This window comes from Limanda limanda, chromosome 20 (assembly GCF_963576545.1).
Source record: "Limanda limanda chromosome 20, fLimLim1.1, whole genome shotgun sequence".
Taxonomy (NCBI): domain Eukaryota; kingdom Metazoa; phylum Chordata; class Actinopteri; order Pleuronectiformes; family Pleuronectidae; genus Limanda; species Limanda limanda.
In genome coordinates, this window is record NC_083655.1 from 5,473,454 (window position 1) to 5,491,305 (window position 17,852).

The 17,852-nt window shown below is 40.2% G+C and overlaps 2 protein-coding genes across 2 annotated transcripts; both read left to right on the plus strand.

The window, feature by feature from the left end:
* Nucleotides 1-611: 611 nt before the first annotated feature.
* LOC133027249 (solute carrier family 22 member 13-like) lies at nucleotides 612-6,299 on the plus strand. Its single transcript, XM_061094281.1, has 10 exons — nucleotides 612-986; nucleotides 1,275-1,378; nucleotides 2,233-2,387; nucleotides 2,874-3,045; nucleotides 3,140-3,259; nucleotides 3,340-3,435; nucleotides 4,566-4,780; nucleotides 5,742-5,850; nucleotides 5,949-6,143; nucleotides 6,239-6,299. Exons 1-10 carry the CDS (start codon nucleotides 612-614, stop codon nucleotides 6,297-6,299), a joined length of 1,602 nt encoding a protein of 533 aa, XP_060950264.1.
* Nucleotides 6,300-10,079: 3,780 nt separating this feature from the next.
* On the plus strand, nucleotides 10,080-16,370 carry LOC133027250 (solute carrier family 22 member 13-like). The gene is made up of 10 exons (XM_061094282.1): nucleotides 10,080-10,454; nucleotides 10,749-10,852; nucleotides 13,390-13,544; nucleotides 14,082-14,253; nucleotides 14,350-14,470; nucleotides 14,552-14,646; nucleotides 15,516-15,730; nucleotides 15,813-15,921; nucleotides 16,020-16,214; nucleotides 16,310-16,370. The coding sequence occupies exons 1-10, from the start codon at nucleotides 10,080-10,082 to the stop codon at nucleotides 16,368-16,370; spliced, it is 1,602 nt and encodes a 533-aa protein (XP_060950265.1).
* Nucleotides 16,371-17,852: the final 1,482 nt, after the last annotated feature.

Sequence of the window (17,852 nt, forward strand, 5' to 3'; positions counted from 1 at the left end):
GAGTATTATAGTTTCAGCCTAGCAAATAGAAGGTCTCCTCCTCTAATGCAAAGAGGGATGATTCTAGTCCTGCACACTCTTGAAAGCAAACACTCCGGTGGGCAACACAGGTGAGGAATCATGTTCATATATGATTATACTGAAGTTCATATTTAGAAGTTGATCAAATGGAAAGCTCATGTAGATTAGTTTTCATCTGATAGGATCAAACATGAATGCTTGCCTGTTATTACACAATGTGCAGCATTTTGACACATGTCATAAAGACAATCACACTTACAGTATCTGTTGGCAAAAAGTCACGTGATCATGGTTCACATTGTCCTCTTCCTCTAACAATACGTTGAGCTCTTCTACCATGCTCATACATTTTGCTGATCAAAGAGAGGACGTTAATAAAGTGACAAAAGTTCAGGTCTTACTGTAAACACCAGGTCCAAGCCACAGATCTGGTCAGCTGCCCAACAGCTGGACTTATGCCTGAAGGATCCTTACATGACATGAACCTGGCAGATCATAAAAACAATGTGATTGTCAGTTTAAACATTAACTTGCAGGAAGAGACTCTGTACATTTCCGACGCTGCACTCTGAGGACGTACAGTCGACAGTATGAGCAGCTTCAGGCAGATCCTGAAGGAGATCGGAGAGTTTGGTTTATTTCAAAAGCGTTTAGTCGCTGTTTTATGTCTTCCCAGCATTTTCGGTGCTTTTGAACAATTTGGACAAGTGTTTACAGGCATGAACTTCCCTCATCACTGTAACACTGACTGGATCTTGGACAGAGGACCCAACCTGACTGTTGAGAGACAGATAAATCTCACCATCCCTGTGAATAAAGATGGAAAGTATGAGAGCTGTGAAATGTTCACACCTGTGGATTGGGATTTGGAAAAGATTGAAGCATTTGGGATTAACACAACAACAGGATGTATGAATGGATCCGATTACGAGACACCCAAAGGTGCCTCCAGCATCGTGACAGATGTAAGAGAAACTTGTTTACACTCCAGAACAAAACAATATATATATATTACTTATTTAGAATTAGAATAAGCTAGTGTGTGAAGTATTGTGCAAGATAGACAGACAGAATTATATCATCAGAATTATCATTTGGTAATGTAAAAATTCAAAACAGATTTATACCTATGCAACATTTGGACAGACAAAAACCTAACAATCTCTGTATCTAGATAGAGTTGATGATGGAGTCACCACTGATGCAAAGGTCCCAGTTAACACATCTACTTTTATACTATTTTCTGTTTTCAGTTTGATCTGGTGTGTGACAGGAGCAGTCTCGTTGAGGTTTCACAGTCCATATTCATGGCCGGCCTCCTGGTTGGAGCGTTGGTGTTTGGGCTGATGGCTGACAGGTACCATTTGAAATTGGAAATGAATTGCAACTGAAACCTGACTGAGATTCAAACTGTGTCACTGCTGTGTTTGGCAACCTTGTAAATGAGATATTATTCTGTGATAGTGATGTGTCGGTCGTGAACGATTCGTTCACTATGAACGAATCCTTACAAGGACTCGGGAGTAACGAGTCCTCTCAATGAGAGATTCGTTCATTTTCTTGTGGCCGCGCATCGGGACTGCTCCATAGGCTCAGTCAAGAAAGCAGAAATGATTCGTTCACTTCCCGACTGGGTCTTCGGGTACGAGTCTTTGGATCATTTTTCACGTGACCTGCATTGGCTCAGTAGAGGACCGCTGGAGCTGGAGCGAGGGACGTTCACTGTCTCCCGGAGAAATGAACACTCTGTGTTTTAATTATAGAAAGACGTGAATTATATTCGTTCACAAGTCATACAGACTGATTTTGTTATTTTCACTTTACATTAACACTTACAGTTTAGTGCAGTGTAATTGTTTGCAGTGTAAGAACCGGGTCGGTAAAAAGATCCGAACTTCCCATCACTATTCTGTGATGTATTTACTCTACACTGTAAATCTGCACCTAATCCCCTTGCTTATCCAGAGATTCTTAAATAAGGTACTGCGACAAAAAATAATGACAATTAGATAAGAATAAAAATCATTAAGCAGTTCATGTCGTATGAAGCTGTTCGGAAGCCTGGTGGTCCTAGTACGGATGTTTCTGAATCTGCTCCCCGATGGTAGCAGGGGAAACAGAACGCCGCTTGAAGATGTGCAGCAGGGATGGGTGAGTTCAAGTTTGAAGAAAATGTGTAACAGCTCTTTATTTGTATTCGTTTTTGTGTAGGTTTGGTCGACGCAAAGTGGTCCTCCTCTCGATCCTTCAGCTACTGCTGTGTGGTGTCGCTGCTGCTTTCTCTCCCAACATCTATGTCTACATCGTTATCAAATTCTTAGGTGGCATGGCAAATTCTGGCATCGGTGTTAATGCATTTGTCATAGGTGGGTACAATGTTAAAAAAAAAGAAACTGAATGTCTTGTTACTTCATCGGAGTCACTAACACTAAAATCATTGTATTTAGTAATTTCTGGTACTTCTACCCTACAGGACCAGTCAAATACTTTGAAAACTCTAAAAATCAATATCAATGTATAGGTAGACTGCATTAGTGCTGGTGTTCAAAGAGCAGTAATTTTTGTGGCGACTGTCTTGATCCTCCGAACACCTGAAGATATCATATGTATAGAATTGTTGTAATATATGCAATTAATACAATGAAACAAAACCCTGGGACTTTTGTATATCTATTCACCTGATCACATTTTACTGAAAGTATGAGCAGTGTTTGAAGTGACCATGCAAAACATTGGTTCATAAGTAAATGATAACTTGCACAAATACACACACACACACACTCGTGCAAAAGAAGCTTAAAATAGGAAATTGTAAATGATGCCTTTTCTGTCTCATCTGTCCTGCTCTGAAGGTGGAGAATGGAGTGATTCTTCTAAGTTTGCTCTCTCTACCCTCATCTGCCACTCTCCATTTCCTCTTGGACTGATGATGCTGTCTGGCATTGCCTATCTGATCCGTGACTGGAGGATCCTGCAGCTGGTGCTCTTCTGCCCTCTTGTCCTTGTTCTGGGAATCTTTTACTGGTCAGTTGACTCACATGCCACATTCGATACTTGTTTTCTAAAACTATAAAAGTATATATTTTAGTTTGTGATCGTGGATCTATATGTCCACCAGGATTCTTCCAGAGTCAGCTCGCTGGCTTCTCACCCAGGGCAGGAAGAAGGAGGCCATAAAGGAAATATGTAAGGCAGCTAAGGTGAATGGGAGGAAGGTTCCAGAAGACCTGGTAGAGAGGCTGAGCAACCTCAAGCACAATGAAGCACAATAAACTGAAGTAAATAGAGACTAACTGAAATACAAACCTTGATTCTTTAGCTGGAGGCTGCAGGAACATCCAAAACAGGAAACATTTTGGACATCTTCAGGATCTCTGATCTGAGAAAACGTGCTCTTGTAATGAGCTTCATCTGGTGAGAGTTTATTTCAACCACAACCTGCTCATTGGCCTAGTTTGAACTTTAAGGCTTAATTTTCAGACATTTCTGACAATGGTAAGCATGTTGATGGTGGAATAGGTTATGATGATGGAAGAAGTGCACAAATACGGACAAAATGCACGCAGAGTAGGGAACAAAGACTCCCACTGCTTCAACATAAATATCTACGATTAAGCTTAAATAAGCCTTAAGGGAAGCATTGGCTGTCCGACAAAATGCAAGGGCATGATTTTCAAAACTTTTACAAGTAAGTTAAGGACCACAAAAAGTTGTAGCATATCCCCCAAAAGATGGTCCAGACTTTCAACTGATGTTTTCTGGTTTATTTGAAACTTCCCCAAACAACACTTTAAGAGCTTGTTCCTCTGCGGGGGGTTGCTAAGACATACAACTTTACAATTGTGAAGTTACACATTCATAACAGAAATTCCGTGTCTCTACAGGAACTTCACTTTCAAAGCATGTAATACAAAAAAAGGAAATGAGATTGTCTCACCTTAAAGCCAGCAAATATTTAATAATAAAATGACAGAAAGACACTTCAACAATATGAACATAATACAGATTGGGTCATTTGCAACGATTAAGCTTAAATAAACCTTAAGGGAAGCATTGGCTGTCTGTCAAAATACAAGGGTGTGATTTTTTATAATTTTACAATTTAATTAAAGACCACAAAAAGTTGTTTAATGCTTCTTGGGTACCTTACGTCGTAGGTTTACCAGTCATACCCAAACGGGAGAAGACCCTCGGGTAGACCCAGAACTCGGTGGAGGGATTACATATTCCACCTAGTCTGGGAATGATTCAGAATCCTAAGGAATAGCTGGGAAGAGTGGCTGGGAAGAGCGATGTCTGGAATACTTTATTCGGCAAGTTACCTCCAATGATCCTAGCAGTCGTACGTTTGCAAAAAGTAAGATTGCAATTCATCAGTAGTTTCTTTGTTATAATATAATATACAGATCCTGTCACAACATCTTATGCTATGGCCATTAGGGGTTTCAGTGAGCCCCTGCAGCTACTCAGTGAACCGCTAATATTCTAATAAAAAATGTTTTTCTTGTGATCGCTGAAGACATGTCCCCCCCCCTCCTTGATAGGTTTGCAACTAGTCTGGTGTACTATGGACTGAGCCTGAATGTCGGCAGCTTTGGTTTGGATATCTACCTCACGCAGTTCATCTTTGGTCTAGCAGAAGTTCCTGCATGTCTGGGCTCTTTACCACTCATCCAGCACTTTGGGAGGAGGATATGTCAAGCTGGGGTGCTGATCTTTGGAGGTTGTGCTTGTCTTGGGACACTTGTTATTCCAAAAGGTAATGTGTTGTATTCAACAGTGCTGTGATTCTTTTAATCACAGCTATAGTTTGACGTTTTTATATTAAGATGGATTGTTTGTTTTGAGATTTTTGTATTGCTGTGATTCTTTTAATCACAGCTAAGTTTGACGTTTTATTTTGTGTTAACACCGAGTATAGGTTTCTTTTGATTTTAACTATTTGTAGTCTAGTTGGGTTTGTTTTTCTGCCTTCCCCTTTTCTGCCCTTTGCCTTCCCCGTGTTGTCCACACCTATCAGGTGTGGAAAGAGGGATTTATTGATAATACACCACTGTTCACACACATACACACACTTCAACGTGTAGTCAGATACACATAATGTCCTTTGAGCGTAAACGCACATACATTCTTCTTCTGCTTCTCAACTTCAGATGTTTCATGCACCTCACACATACACACACACACAAGGCAGAGGACCAACATCTGAGGGAGGTGAGACATATAATGAACAGACCTCCCTCACTCACACACACACACACATAGAGGAGGCTTTCATAAATTCTGAGACATCCTCTCTCCTGTGAGATCATCAGTCTTAGAATGCTTTGAGGCCAGAACACTATGACCTCTGGTAACCATAGCAATGGCGTGCACGTACAGCGTCATCATCACGCAATGCCAGGAGGAAGACCCAACGAGATCCGACCAATCCCAATCCAAGAAGAACCTCTGTCATGCCCAGTATCGATATATAAGCTTTGTGCACACTCTGCCTCAGTGCCGTTTTTCCTGTACAAGCTTACTGTGTAGGATCAGTGGACCATGCATGATCATTTGCTAGACACAGCAGTTTCCTGACCTGTGACCTCTGAATAAACCTGCTTAATTTTAACTTGAGAACGACGCCTCCTGCCTTTGATTTCCACCCGCAACAACCATCTGGAGCATATGCTGACATGATCATGTAATTTATATGCGTGAATGTGTTTTTCCTTTAGATCTTCCTCAAGTCGTAACAGCCTTAGCTGTTCTTGGAAAATTTGCAGCAACTGCCTCTTTCTCAATAGTCTATGTTTTCACGGCAGAACTTTACCCCACTGTTGTGAGGTAGGTATTGTCCCAAATGCAAAATTTCAAATCTGGTATTATGTCAGATTGCCTCTTTTTCTTTTATTACTTAAGACATCCATGATCTTTACTTGAAGGCAGAATGGTGTAGGTCTGAACGCCATGTGCGGTCGTTTCGGGGGAATCCTGGCTCCACTGGTCAGACTCCTGGACGTCTACCATGACACAATCCCCATGCTAATATACGGCACCATCCCCATTGCTGCTGGAGGTTTCTGTTTTCTACTGCCTGAAACCTGCAATGTTGAACTGCAGGACCACACTGAACCAAGGTGAGTTGATGAACCTTTTATCAACAAAATGCTTATTTTTCTTTGAATAAGACCAAAGTAATTGTGTGTAATAATGCTATTGTTTTCAATTTCAGGGAACCTGAGAATGGAACTGCTGAGATGTTATGTAATTTAGAAAAGAGCACAAAATTGTAATTCACATGAGCAAAACAGATTTCAGAGTCTATAATATCAGGAACTGTGGCGTGTTTCCACTTAACTGATACGGTGGTAACAGTAATTTGTCAGATCAACTTTGATCAGCTGACCAAAATAATCTCATGTTCTAAACCAACAACTTGTATCTCAGATCCCATTCCTACAAAATTACTTAAAGAAATTCTGCCCCTAATTGATAGTACTTTACTGAACACAATCAACCTGTCATTATCATCAGGATGTGTACCACAGTCCTTCAAACTAGGTGTAATCAAACCCCTTCTCATAAAATCGGCCTTGAACTTGGAGGTTTTAGCCAACTACAGACCGATATCCAGCCTCCCCTTCCTGTCTAAAATCCTTGAAAAAGTTGTAGCCAATCAGCTGTGTGAGTTTCTCCAGGAAAGTTATGTATATCAAAACTTTAAGTCGGGGCTTTAGAATTACTCACAGAACGGAGACAGCCTTGGCAAAAGTCACTTATGACCTTCTAATAGCTTCAGATCAGGGATTTGTGTCAGTCCTCATTCTGTTAGATCTCAGTGCAGCATTCGGCACTCGTGACCATCACATTTATTACAGAGGCTACAACAGTTAATTAGCATTAAAGGAACCGCCCTTAACTGGTTTAAATCATATTTGTCAGATCGATTACAATTCGTGCAAATTAATGATGAGATGTGCGCACCAAAGTTAACCAAGGTGTTCCACAGGGCTCTGTGCTCGGCCCAATTGTATTCTCATTTTATATGCTTCCACTAGGAAAATTATCAGGACACACTCAGTAAATCTCCACTGCTATGCGGATGACACCCAGTTATACTTGTCAATAAAACCTGAACAATGTAATCAATTCACTTAAATCCAACAGAGAGGAACTAGGAGGTGATCTTAAATCCCGATTTGTCCTTTAAATCTCACTTGAAAAAAAATTCAAGGATCTCCCTCTTCCACTTGTTTAATATCTAAAAAATAAGATCCACTAGATCCCTGCACTCCCAGAATTCAGGCTAACTTGTCGTCCCTAAATTTCTAAAAATAGAGGAGGAGCCAGAACTTTCAGCCATCAAGCTCCTCTCCTGTGGAATTATCTCGCACTTTCAGTTCGGGAGGCAGACACCATCTGTACGTTTAAGAATAGGCTTAAAATCTTTCTTTATGATAAAAGTTATAGTTAGATGGTCCAGGCTTGTCTTAGACCTGCTCTTAGTTATGCTGCTATAGGTCTAGAACAGGGGTGGGCAAACCTTTTGACTCGCGGGCCACAATGGGTTCCAAAATTTGACAGAGGGGCCGGGCCAGGAACAGATGGATGGAGTGTTTTTGTGAACTAATATAAATGACTTGGAAAAATCATTACATGAAAGGATTTTGCCTTTACCAAGTAGCAAAGCACTTATTTGCAAGGCCATTTAACAAAAACCCGCCTTCAGAAAAAGGCTTGCTAGCCTTTGCTATTTCGAATGCCCCCCAAAAAACATGCCTTGGTAGATGACTCTTTAATCGCAGTTTGTCTGTGAATTTTTTTTTTGCTGAGTCTGTAAATAAGTCGCCAACCTCTGAGCTGCAGCAACCCGTTCTTGCGTTGACTGACTTCGTAGCAAAGTGACGGCTGATGTTGTACTCCCTGAAAACTGCGACAGTTTCTCGGCATATCAGGCATACAGCCTTCGATTGGACTTCAGTGAAAAAGTATTTTGTTGTCGACTCCGTGTTAAACACTCGGCACTCATTGTCTACTCTTTGTTTCCTTGATCCTCTCATTTTACAGAAGGGCTCACAGGGCAAAGGGAAAAAGTGAAGGGAGATCATGTGCCTTTTCAAGCCCTATACACCACACTCCCTGGCAAATTTAATTTAGCTGACGCTTTTATCCAAAGCAACTTACAATAAGTGCATTCAACCCCGAGGGTTCAAACCCAGAACAACAAGAATCAAGAAAGTACGATTTCTTCAAAAATAAAGCAAAACTACAAAGTTCTATAAGTACGTGCCATTGAAGTGCTACAAAATTGTTAGTTTCCAAAAAAAAAAAAAATTTTTTTTTTTTTTTTTTATTTAATTAAAAAGCCCAACGGGCCGTATACGGCCCGCAGGCCGTACTTTGCCCATGTCTGGTCTAGAATGTCGGGTGACACATGACAAACGGAGCTTCTCATACCAGCGTCTCCTTCCTCTTCTCCATTCTGATCACATTAAAGAAATGAATATCTCATCAATACATGGCACTGATTCGACTTCTTCCCTGGAGTCCCATTGCTTTATCGGCCGCGGATCCGGGGCCGCGGCTGCGGCCACTTTGTGGATTATGATCTGTGGATCGCGTACCAGAGATCGTGATCGTAATGGTGGATCCTGTATCGTGCTGACTGATTGTGATAATAATGGCGGATCCTGTATTGTGTTGGCATCCGATCTTGATGGTGGATCATGATCGTGGTGGCTGCTGATCATGGACTATGATTACACCTTACACCTTTCTCCTCAGATACTCGACCATTACTGACAATAAACCATCAATTCATTGACCTTCCCTTATCCTACAAAGTGTTTATTCTAATCAATGCAGCAAATACCCTTATCTTGCTGATGTTCTCCTTTACACGTGACATTTATTGCACTTCTGTCCTTCCTGGGAGAGGGAACCCTCACATGAGTCTCTCTCTGAGGTTTCTACGTTCTTTTGACCCTGTTAAAAGCTTTTTTTAGCAGTTTTTCCTCACACTTGTTTAGGGTTAAATGCAGTGGATGTCACACATTGTACAAACCCTAAGAAACAAATTGTGATTTGTTAATATGGGCTATACAAATACAATTTGATTGAATTGAATTGTAATAATGTGTCATGTTTTACTTCCAAACTATTAATAATCTGTTGAAACTCAGTTTTATTGTTGGTTTTTGAAGTTCTGTCCCTTTATTCAGACTCAGACTTGTTGAGGGTTAAATGCAAAGGATGTCACACCTTGTTCAAACCCTATGAGACAAATTGTGATTTGTGATTATGGGCTATACAAATACAATTTGATTGACTGATTGATTTATTGAGTATTCCATTGAATAAAATACATAACTTAAAAATGTTGACTGAATCATGTTGAATTGTACTAATGTGTCACGTTTAACTTCCAAACTATCAATAATCTGTCGAAACTCAAATGCAGAGAACACACAGGAGGCCAAAGTTTCTGATAAAAAGTATAAACTTTTTTTCCAGTCCAGTTAATCATACATGAAATGACAATCCAAGAAGAGCTATGTAAAGCTGGTAAGAGGCAGGGAAACTCAAGTCCAAAATAGGTTGAAGAGAACTGGAATCATATATTATTATACTGAAGTTCAAATATAGAAATTGAACAAATGGAAAGCTCATGTACATTTATTTTCATCTGATTGGATCAAACATGAATAATTGCCTGTTATTACACATTATGACTATTATGATTATGATCTGTTGGCAGAAAGTCATGTGATCATGGTTCACATTGTCCTCTTCCTCCCACAATATGTTGAGCTCTTCTACCATGCTCATACATTTTGCTGATCAAAGAGAGGACGTTAATAAAGGGACAAAAGTTCAGGTCTCACTTTAAACACCAGGTCCAAGCCACAGATCTGGTCAGTTTCACAACAGCTGGACTTATGCCTTAAGGATCCTTACATGACATGAACCTGACAGATCATAAAAACAATGTGATTGTCAGTTTAAACATTAACTTGCAGGAAGAGACTCTGGACATTTCCGACGCTGCACTCTGAGGACGTACAGACGACAGTATGAGCAGCTTTGGGGAGATCCTGAAGGAGATCGGAGAGTTTGGTTTATTTCAGAAGCGTTTAATCGCTGCATTATGTATTCCCAACATTTTCTGTGCTTTTGAACAGTTTGGACAAGTGTTTACAGGCATGAACTTCCCTCATCACTGTAACACTGACTGGATCTTGGACAGAGGACCCAACCTGACTGTGGAGAGACAGATAAATCTCACCATCCCTGTGAACAAAGATGGAAAGTATGAGAGCTGTGAAATGTTCACACCTGTGGATTGGGATTTGGAAAAGATTGAAACATTTGGGATTAACACAACAACAGGATGCATGAATGGATCCGATTACGAGACACCCAAAGGTGCCTCCAGCATCGTGACAGATGTAAGAGAAACTTGTTTACACTCCTGAACAAAACAATATATATAACTTGTACTAATTAATTTAGACTAAGGTAGTGTGTGAAGTAATGTGCAAGATAGGCAGACACAATAATAATCATTTGGTAATGTAAAAATAATAAACTGATTTATACCTATGCAATATTTGGACAGACTTGTACCGTGCAGATTTAAAAACCTAACAATCTCTGTATCTAGATAGAGTTGATGATGGAGTCACCACTGAGGCAAAGGTCCAAGTTAACACATCTACTTTTATACTATTTTCTATTTTCAGTTTGATCTGGTGTGTGACAGGAGCAGTCTCGTTGAGGTTTCACAGTCCATATTCATGGCCGGTTTCCTGGTTGGTGCTTTGGTTTTTGGGCTGATGGCTGACAGGTAACATTCGAAATTGGAAATGAATTGCAACTGAAACCTGACTGAGATTCAAACTGTGTCAGTGCTGTGTATGGAAACCAGGGCCGGCCCTGGCAATGTTGGCGCCCTAGGCGGGATTTCAGAATGGCGCCCCCCACAACATACACACGCAAATTGTCATGCATCCCCAACAACTTTTGGACTGTTAACAGATGCACACACAGGCAGACAAAATTCTAAGCTATAAAAAATAATAAAATATGTAATAAAAATAAAAAAAGTCTGAAATCAGCTGTACTGACAGCATATCATGTCATGTCGACAAAAATAAACATTAATGATGTCCGCAATCGGGGTGATTCTACCTCTATGTTGTTCTTTCTTCTCCTCCCCTACTTTGCTGCGCTTTCTGAATTGTGCACCTGATAATTTAATCCTTTTTTCACTCATCTTCGACTCTTACCACCCCCCCCCCACACACACACACACGCACACACACAAGAGAGTATGTGCTTGTGTGTTTCTGTCTGTTTAGACACAACTGACAAATGTGTGGATTAAGCAGTGTTTGGCAAGTTACTGAAAATTAGTAATTAGTTACAGTTACTGGTCACTTCTTTTAAAAGTAATTGAATTACCTCACCAGTTACTGTTTATAAAAAGTAATTAGTTACTAGGGAAAGTAACTTTTAAGTTACTTTTATGTCTGCTTTTTAAATGTAATGAATATGAACAGTACTGAACAGTCAAACACAATAAACATATTTTTTAGACCTATTTATTGTAATCAACAGGGCAACAGGCCCATTTGTGGGTCATTTGGTACCGGGCCGCACAGAAAGAATAAACATTATTTTACATGTTTTCTGTTTTATCTATTATCCGGTAATTTTTCAAAATAAAACCGTTTTATTTTGAAAAATTACCGGATCCTCTGCGTTATGACTCATGCTTTATGCATGTCAAGACGCTTGTCTCGGTCACGTCACTTTTTCGCTGAACACAAACCAGCACGGTATTTGTCGGACCCATTTGTCAACAAACCAGGTGAATCCAGCATGTCTGGTTAAGAAGAAGATCAGCTGCTGGAGATTGCAAATGACGGCGGCCTTAAAAGTATGTTTGAGAAAACAACTCTGCCGGTGTCCTGGAATGAATGAATGAATGCCCTGAGATCGCCACAACAGCACTAAAAACTCTGTTGCCATTTCAGACATCATATCTGTAGTGACATCGGTGGAATTATTTTTAATTAACGAATTAATGTTTATTTTAAATAACAAAACAACCTCTCCAAAGCGCACAGAAGCGCATCGTGTGCGTAATGGAGCTTTGGGATCCGTTCGTCTCCGTCTTGCTGGTAACTTACCACGCAATAATTAATTTGAGGCTGCATATTAACAATTCGTTAATTTCGTTTAGTAAAAAAAATCTACCGATGTCACCAGAGGCCGTACCAGAGGGACTCCGTAGTGAGGCTCCGTAGCAGAACCTTAACGTCCGTGAAAATATAGTCTGACATCCAACCTTGTCTTCTTGTCTGCAAGTGTTCATTTTTCACAAAAGAGAGTAACGCGAGTAACAAACTCATTTAAATTTCAGTAATTGTAACTGCATTACTTGATGTAAAAAAATACTTTGTTACAAGCTTGTTACCGCTAAAAGTAGTGGAATTACAGTAACGCGTTACACTCCCAACACTGGGATTAAGTACATAATTGAAGATGGGGACATTTTTATCATGTGGCGGCAATAATCAGGGAAATGAAACTCCAGGAGAACAGCGGAGAAATCTAAAGTATGGGATGTATATTTAATCATGTATATAATATATCACTTATATCGTTTAAAATATATCAATTTTCAGTGTGTTTTCCGGCCCGATTTGCTCTCGGCGAGTGAAAAAAATACAACAGACCCCGAAACCAACGCTGCAGATCGCGAGCCGGCCGCGGCGCTTCCCCCAGCTTCCCGGCACGACGCTGCCGTTGCGAACAGCCCAATTATTTAACATGGGCGCGGAAAGGAGGCGTACAGCTTTAGTGGCGCTTCTATCTCCGGTGCGTCCCCGGGGTTAGAAGATGATGTTTTGATGTGAATGTATTGGTTTATATTGCATGTGTCACATCATGATAAATCAGTCCCTTGTGCTGCCCTCTCATCATTTTGCGCCCTAGGCAACCGCCTATTTCGCCTATGCCAGGAGCCGCCCCTGATGGAAACCTTTTGAATGAGATATTCATCTGTGATGTATTTACTCTACACTGTACATCTGCAACTAATCCCCTTGCTTATCCAGAGATTTTTAAATATGGTACTATGACAAAAAATATTGAAAATTACATCAGTATGAAAATCATTAAGCAGTTTATGATCCTCACAGCCTGTGGCAGGAAGCTGTCCAGAGCCTGGTGGTCCTGGTACGGATGTTTCAGAATCTCCTCCCAGATGGTAGCAGGGGAAACAGAACGCTGCTTTAGGATGTGCAGCAGGGATGGGAGAGTTCATGTTGGAAAAAAATGTGTAACAGCTCTTTATTGTTATTTATTTTTGTGTAGGTTTGGTCGACGCTTCGTGGTCCTCCTCTCGATCCTTCAGCTACTGCTGTGTGGTGTCGCTGCTGCTTTCTCACCCAACATCTATGTCTACATCGTTATCAAATTCTTAGGTGGCATGGCAAATTCTGGCATCGTTATTAATGCATTTGTCATAGGTAGGTACAATGTTAAAAAAACAAAAACTGAATGTCTTGTTACTTCATCGGAGTCACTAACACTAAAATCATTGTATGTAGTAATTTCTGGTACTTCTACCCCACAGGACCAGTCAAATACTTTGAAAACTCTAAAGATTGTGGCTTTAATCCCCTGATCTGATGAACACCACAACAAAAATTCTAAATATCAATGTATAGGTATAGAATGCATTAGTGCTGGTGTTCAAAGAGCAGTAATTTCTGTGGCGACTGTCTTGATCCTCAGAACACCTGAAGATATCATATGTATAGAATTGTTGTAATACATGTAATTATTACAATGAAACAAAACCCTGGGACTTTTGTTTATCTATTCACCTGATCACATTTTACTGAAAGTATGAGCAGTGTTTGAAGTGACCATGCAAAACATTGATTCATAAATAAATGATAACTTGAGAACACACACACACACACACAATTGTGCAAAAGAAGCATAAAGTAGGAAATTGTGAATGATGCCTTTTCTGCCACATCTGTCCTTCTGCTCTGAAGGTGGAGAATGGAGTGATTCTTCCAAGTTTGCTCTCTGTTCCTTCATCTGCCAATCTACATTTCCTCTTGGACTGATGATGCTGTCTGGCATTTCCTATCTGATCCGTGACTGGAGGATCCTGCAGCTGGTCCTTTTCTGCCCTCTTGTCCTTGTTCTGGGAATCTTTTACTGGTCAGTTGCCTCGTTGTGCCAAATTCAATACTTGTTTTCTAAAAACAATGAAAGTATATATTTTCGTTTGTGATCGTGGATCTATACGTCCACCAGGATTCTTCCAGAGTCAGCTCGCTGGCTCCTCACCCAGGGCAGGAAGAAGGAGGCCATAAAGGAAATCTGTAAGGCTGCTAAGGTGAATGGGAGGAAGGTTCCAGAAGACCTGGTAGAGAGGGTGAGCAACCTCAAGCACAATGAAGCACAATAAACTGAAGTTAATAGAGACTAACTGAAATATAAACCTTGATTTTTTTAGCTGGAGGCTGCAGGAACATCCAAAAGAGGAAACATGTTGGACATTTTCAGGAACTCCTATCTGAGAAAACGTACTTTTGTAATGAGCTTCATCTGGTGAGAGTTATTTCAACCACAGCCTGCTCATTAGCCTAGTTTGAACTTTAAGGCTTAATTTTCAGACATTTCCGACAATAGTAAGCATGTCGATGGTGGAATAGGTTATGATGATGGAAAAGTGCACAAATACGGACAAAATGCACGCAGAGCAGGGAACAAAGACTTCCACTGCTTCAACATAAAGATCTACGATTAAGCTTAAATAAGCCTTAAGGGAAACATTGGCTGTCTGACAAAATGCAAGGGCTTAATTTGCATTACTTTTACAAATAAATTAAGAACCATAAAAAGTTGTAGCATATCCAATGAAAGATAGTCCAGACTTTCAACTGATGTTTTCATGTTTATTTGAAACTTCCCCCAAACAACATCGTAAGAGCCTGTGCCTTTTCGAAGGGTCGCTAAGACTCATAAGATTCATAACAGGAAGTCTGCATCTCTACTGGAACTTCACTTTCAAAATATAAGCATGTAATACAAAAATGGGAATGAGATATTCTGACCTGAAACGGGCAAATATTTAAAAATAAAATAGCTAGCTGGAGGGATCACATATTCCACCTAGTCTGGGAATGACTCCTCAGGAATAGCTGGGAACTGTGGCTGGGAAGGGGGATTACTGGAATACTTCATTAGGCAAGTTACCTCCATGATCCTAGCAGTCATAAGTTTGCAAAAAGTAAGATTGCAATTCATCAGTGGTTCTGTGTTCTAAAAAAATATACAGATACTGTCACGACAGGCATCTTATGCTATGGCCACTAGGGGTTTCAAAGAGCCCCCTGCAGCAACCCAGTGAACCGCTAATATTGTAATAAAAAAATGTTTTTCTCATGATCGCTGAAGACATGTCCCCCCCCCGATAGGTTTGCAACTAGTCTGACATATTATGGACTGAGCCTGAATGTCGGCAGCTTTGGTCTGGATATCTACCTCACGCAGTTCATCTTTGGTCTAGCAGAAGTTCCTGCATGTCTGGGCTCTTTACCACTCATCCAGCACTTTGGGAGGAGGATATGTCAATCTGGGGTGCTGATCTTTGCAGGTTGTGCTTGTCTTGGGACACTTGTGATTCCAAAAGGTAATGTGTACATACAACAGTTAAGAGCATATAATGACCAGATCATGTAATTTATATGCGTGTGAAATGTGTTTTCCTTTAGATCTTCCTCAAGTCGTAACAGCCTTAGCTGTTCTTGGAAAATTTGCAACAACTGCCTCTTTCACAATAGTCTATGTTTACACAGCAGAACTATACCCCACTGTTGTGAGGTAAGTATTGTCCCGAATGTAAAATTTAAAATCTGGTATTATGTCAGATTGCCTCATTTGCTTTTATTAATTAAGACGCCCATGATCTTTACTGGTAGGCAGAATGGTGTAGGTCTGAACTCCGTGTGTGCTCGTGTGGGGGGAATCCTGGCTCCACTGGTCAGACTCCTGGACGTCTACCATTACACCATCCCAATGCTAATATACGGCACCATCCCCATTGCTGCTGGAGGTTTCTGTTTTCTACTGCCTGAAACCTGCAATGTTGAACTGCAGGACCACACTGAACCAAGGTGAGTTGATGAACCTTTTATCAACAAAATACTTATTTTTCTTTGAACAAGACCAAAGTAATAGTGTGTAATAATGCTCTTGTTTTCAATTTCAGGATACCTGAAAATGGAAATGCTGAGATTTTATCGAATCTAGAAAAGACCACAAAATTATAATACACATGAGCAAAACAGATTTCAGAGTCGAAAATATCAGGGACAGTAGCGTGTTTCCACTTAACTGATAGAGTGGTAACAGTAATTTGTCAGATCAACTTTGATCAGCTGACCAAAATAATCTCATGTTCTAAACCAACAATTTGTATCTCAGATCCCATTCCTACAAAATTACTCAAAGAAATTCTGCCCCTAATTGATAGTACTTTACTGAACACAATCAACCTGTTATTATCATCAGGATATGTACCACAGTCCTTCAAACTAGCTGTAATCAAAGCCCTTCTCATAAAATCCGCCCTGGACCTAGAGGTTTTAGCCAACTACAGACTGATATCCAACCTCTCCTTCCTGTCTAAAATCCTTGAAAAAGTTGTAGCCATCAGCTGTGTGAGTTTCTCCAGGAAAGTTATGTATATCAAAACTTTCATTCGGGGTTCAGAGTTAATATCAGCACAGAGACATCCTTGGCAAAAGTCACTAATGACCCTCAAATAGTTCCAGATCAGGGATTTGTGTCAGTCCTCGTTCTGTTAGATCTTAGTGCAGCATTCAACACAAGTGACCATCACATTTTATTACAGAGACTACAACAGTTGATAAGCATGAAAGGACCGCCCGAAACTGGTTTAGATCATATTTGTCAGATCGATTCCAATTTGTCCAAATTAATGATGAGTCTGTGCGCACCAAAATTAACCAAGGTGTTCCACAGGGCTCTGTGCTCAGCCCAATTTTATTCTCATTTTATACGCTTCCACTAGGACAATTATCAGGACACACTCTGTAAATTTCCACTGCAATGCGGATGACACCAAGTTATACTTATGTCAGAGAGAAGCGTTAGTTTATGATGATGAATCTGAGACAGGAGACTGTGTGTCGGGAGAATAAGCTCCACCACGTAAGATATCTAATGTTATGTGAAGTTTTTTCACTGGCCGAACCATTTGACTAGACAATGCTACACAGATTCTTATTTTGCAGTAACAGATTTACTGTGATCAACTGAAACGTGAGTATGTAAAGTCACATCTGCATTTTAAGAGCAGCTGTTTTTATGTAGCATTACATCTCCTAAAGCTCTTTATTCAGAGTATTGGTGTTGATGTGCTGTAACATGTTACAGTGAAAACTAAACTTGTCTGCTACATTCAGTTTTTTACATCGTTAATCTTACCCACCAGCTATTTCCTACACTGAATGGATTTCTGCTCCCTGCTGGTACTCAAAATGTAGCCCATAGTATATCGTACTGGTCTATATAGTCCTACTGCTTATAATAATCAGCTACCTCTATTTTTGTGACGGAGACATGACGTCATACAAAATTGCCCCACCAGAAATTTCAGCCTAAAATCGCCACTGCCATAGACTATGATTACAACAGGACTGCTTGATCTATAATATTTCTCCTCAGATACTTGACCATTATTGATAATAATCCATCAATTCATTGACTTTCCATTATGCAACAAAGTG

Bases quoted from the DNA above. Each gene is read 5' to 3' on its own strand.
- LOC133027249 (XM_061094281.1), top strand. From the start codon at position 612: ATGAGCAGCTTCAGGCAGATCCTGAAGGAGATCGGAGAGTTTGGTTTA. The intron at 3,436-4,565 runs GTGAGAGTTTAT...CCTCCTTGATAG, and splicing joins CTTGTAATGAGCTTCATCTG to GTTTGCAACTAGTCTGGTGT. The intron at 5,851-5,948 runs GTAGGTATTGTC...CTTTACTTGAAG, and splicing joins CTTTACCCCACTGTTGTGAG to GCAGAATGGTGTAGGTCTGA.
- LOC133027250 (XM_061094282.1), top strand. From the start codon at position 10,080: ATGAGCAGCTTTGGGGAGATCCTGAAGGAGATCGGAGAGTTTGGTTTA. The intron at 13,545-14,081 runs GTAGGTACAATG...TCTGCTCTGAAG, and splicing joins TATTAATGCATTTGTCATAG to GTGGAGAATGGAGTGATTCT. The intron at 14,647-15,515 runs GTGAGAGTTATT...CCCCCCCGATAG, and splicing joins TTTGTAATGAGCTTCATCTG to GTTTGCAACTAGTCTGACAT.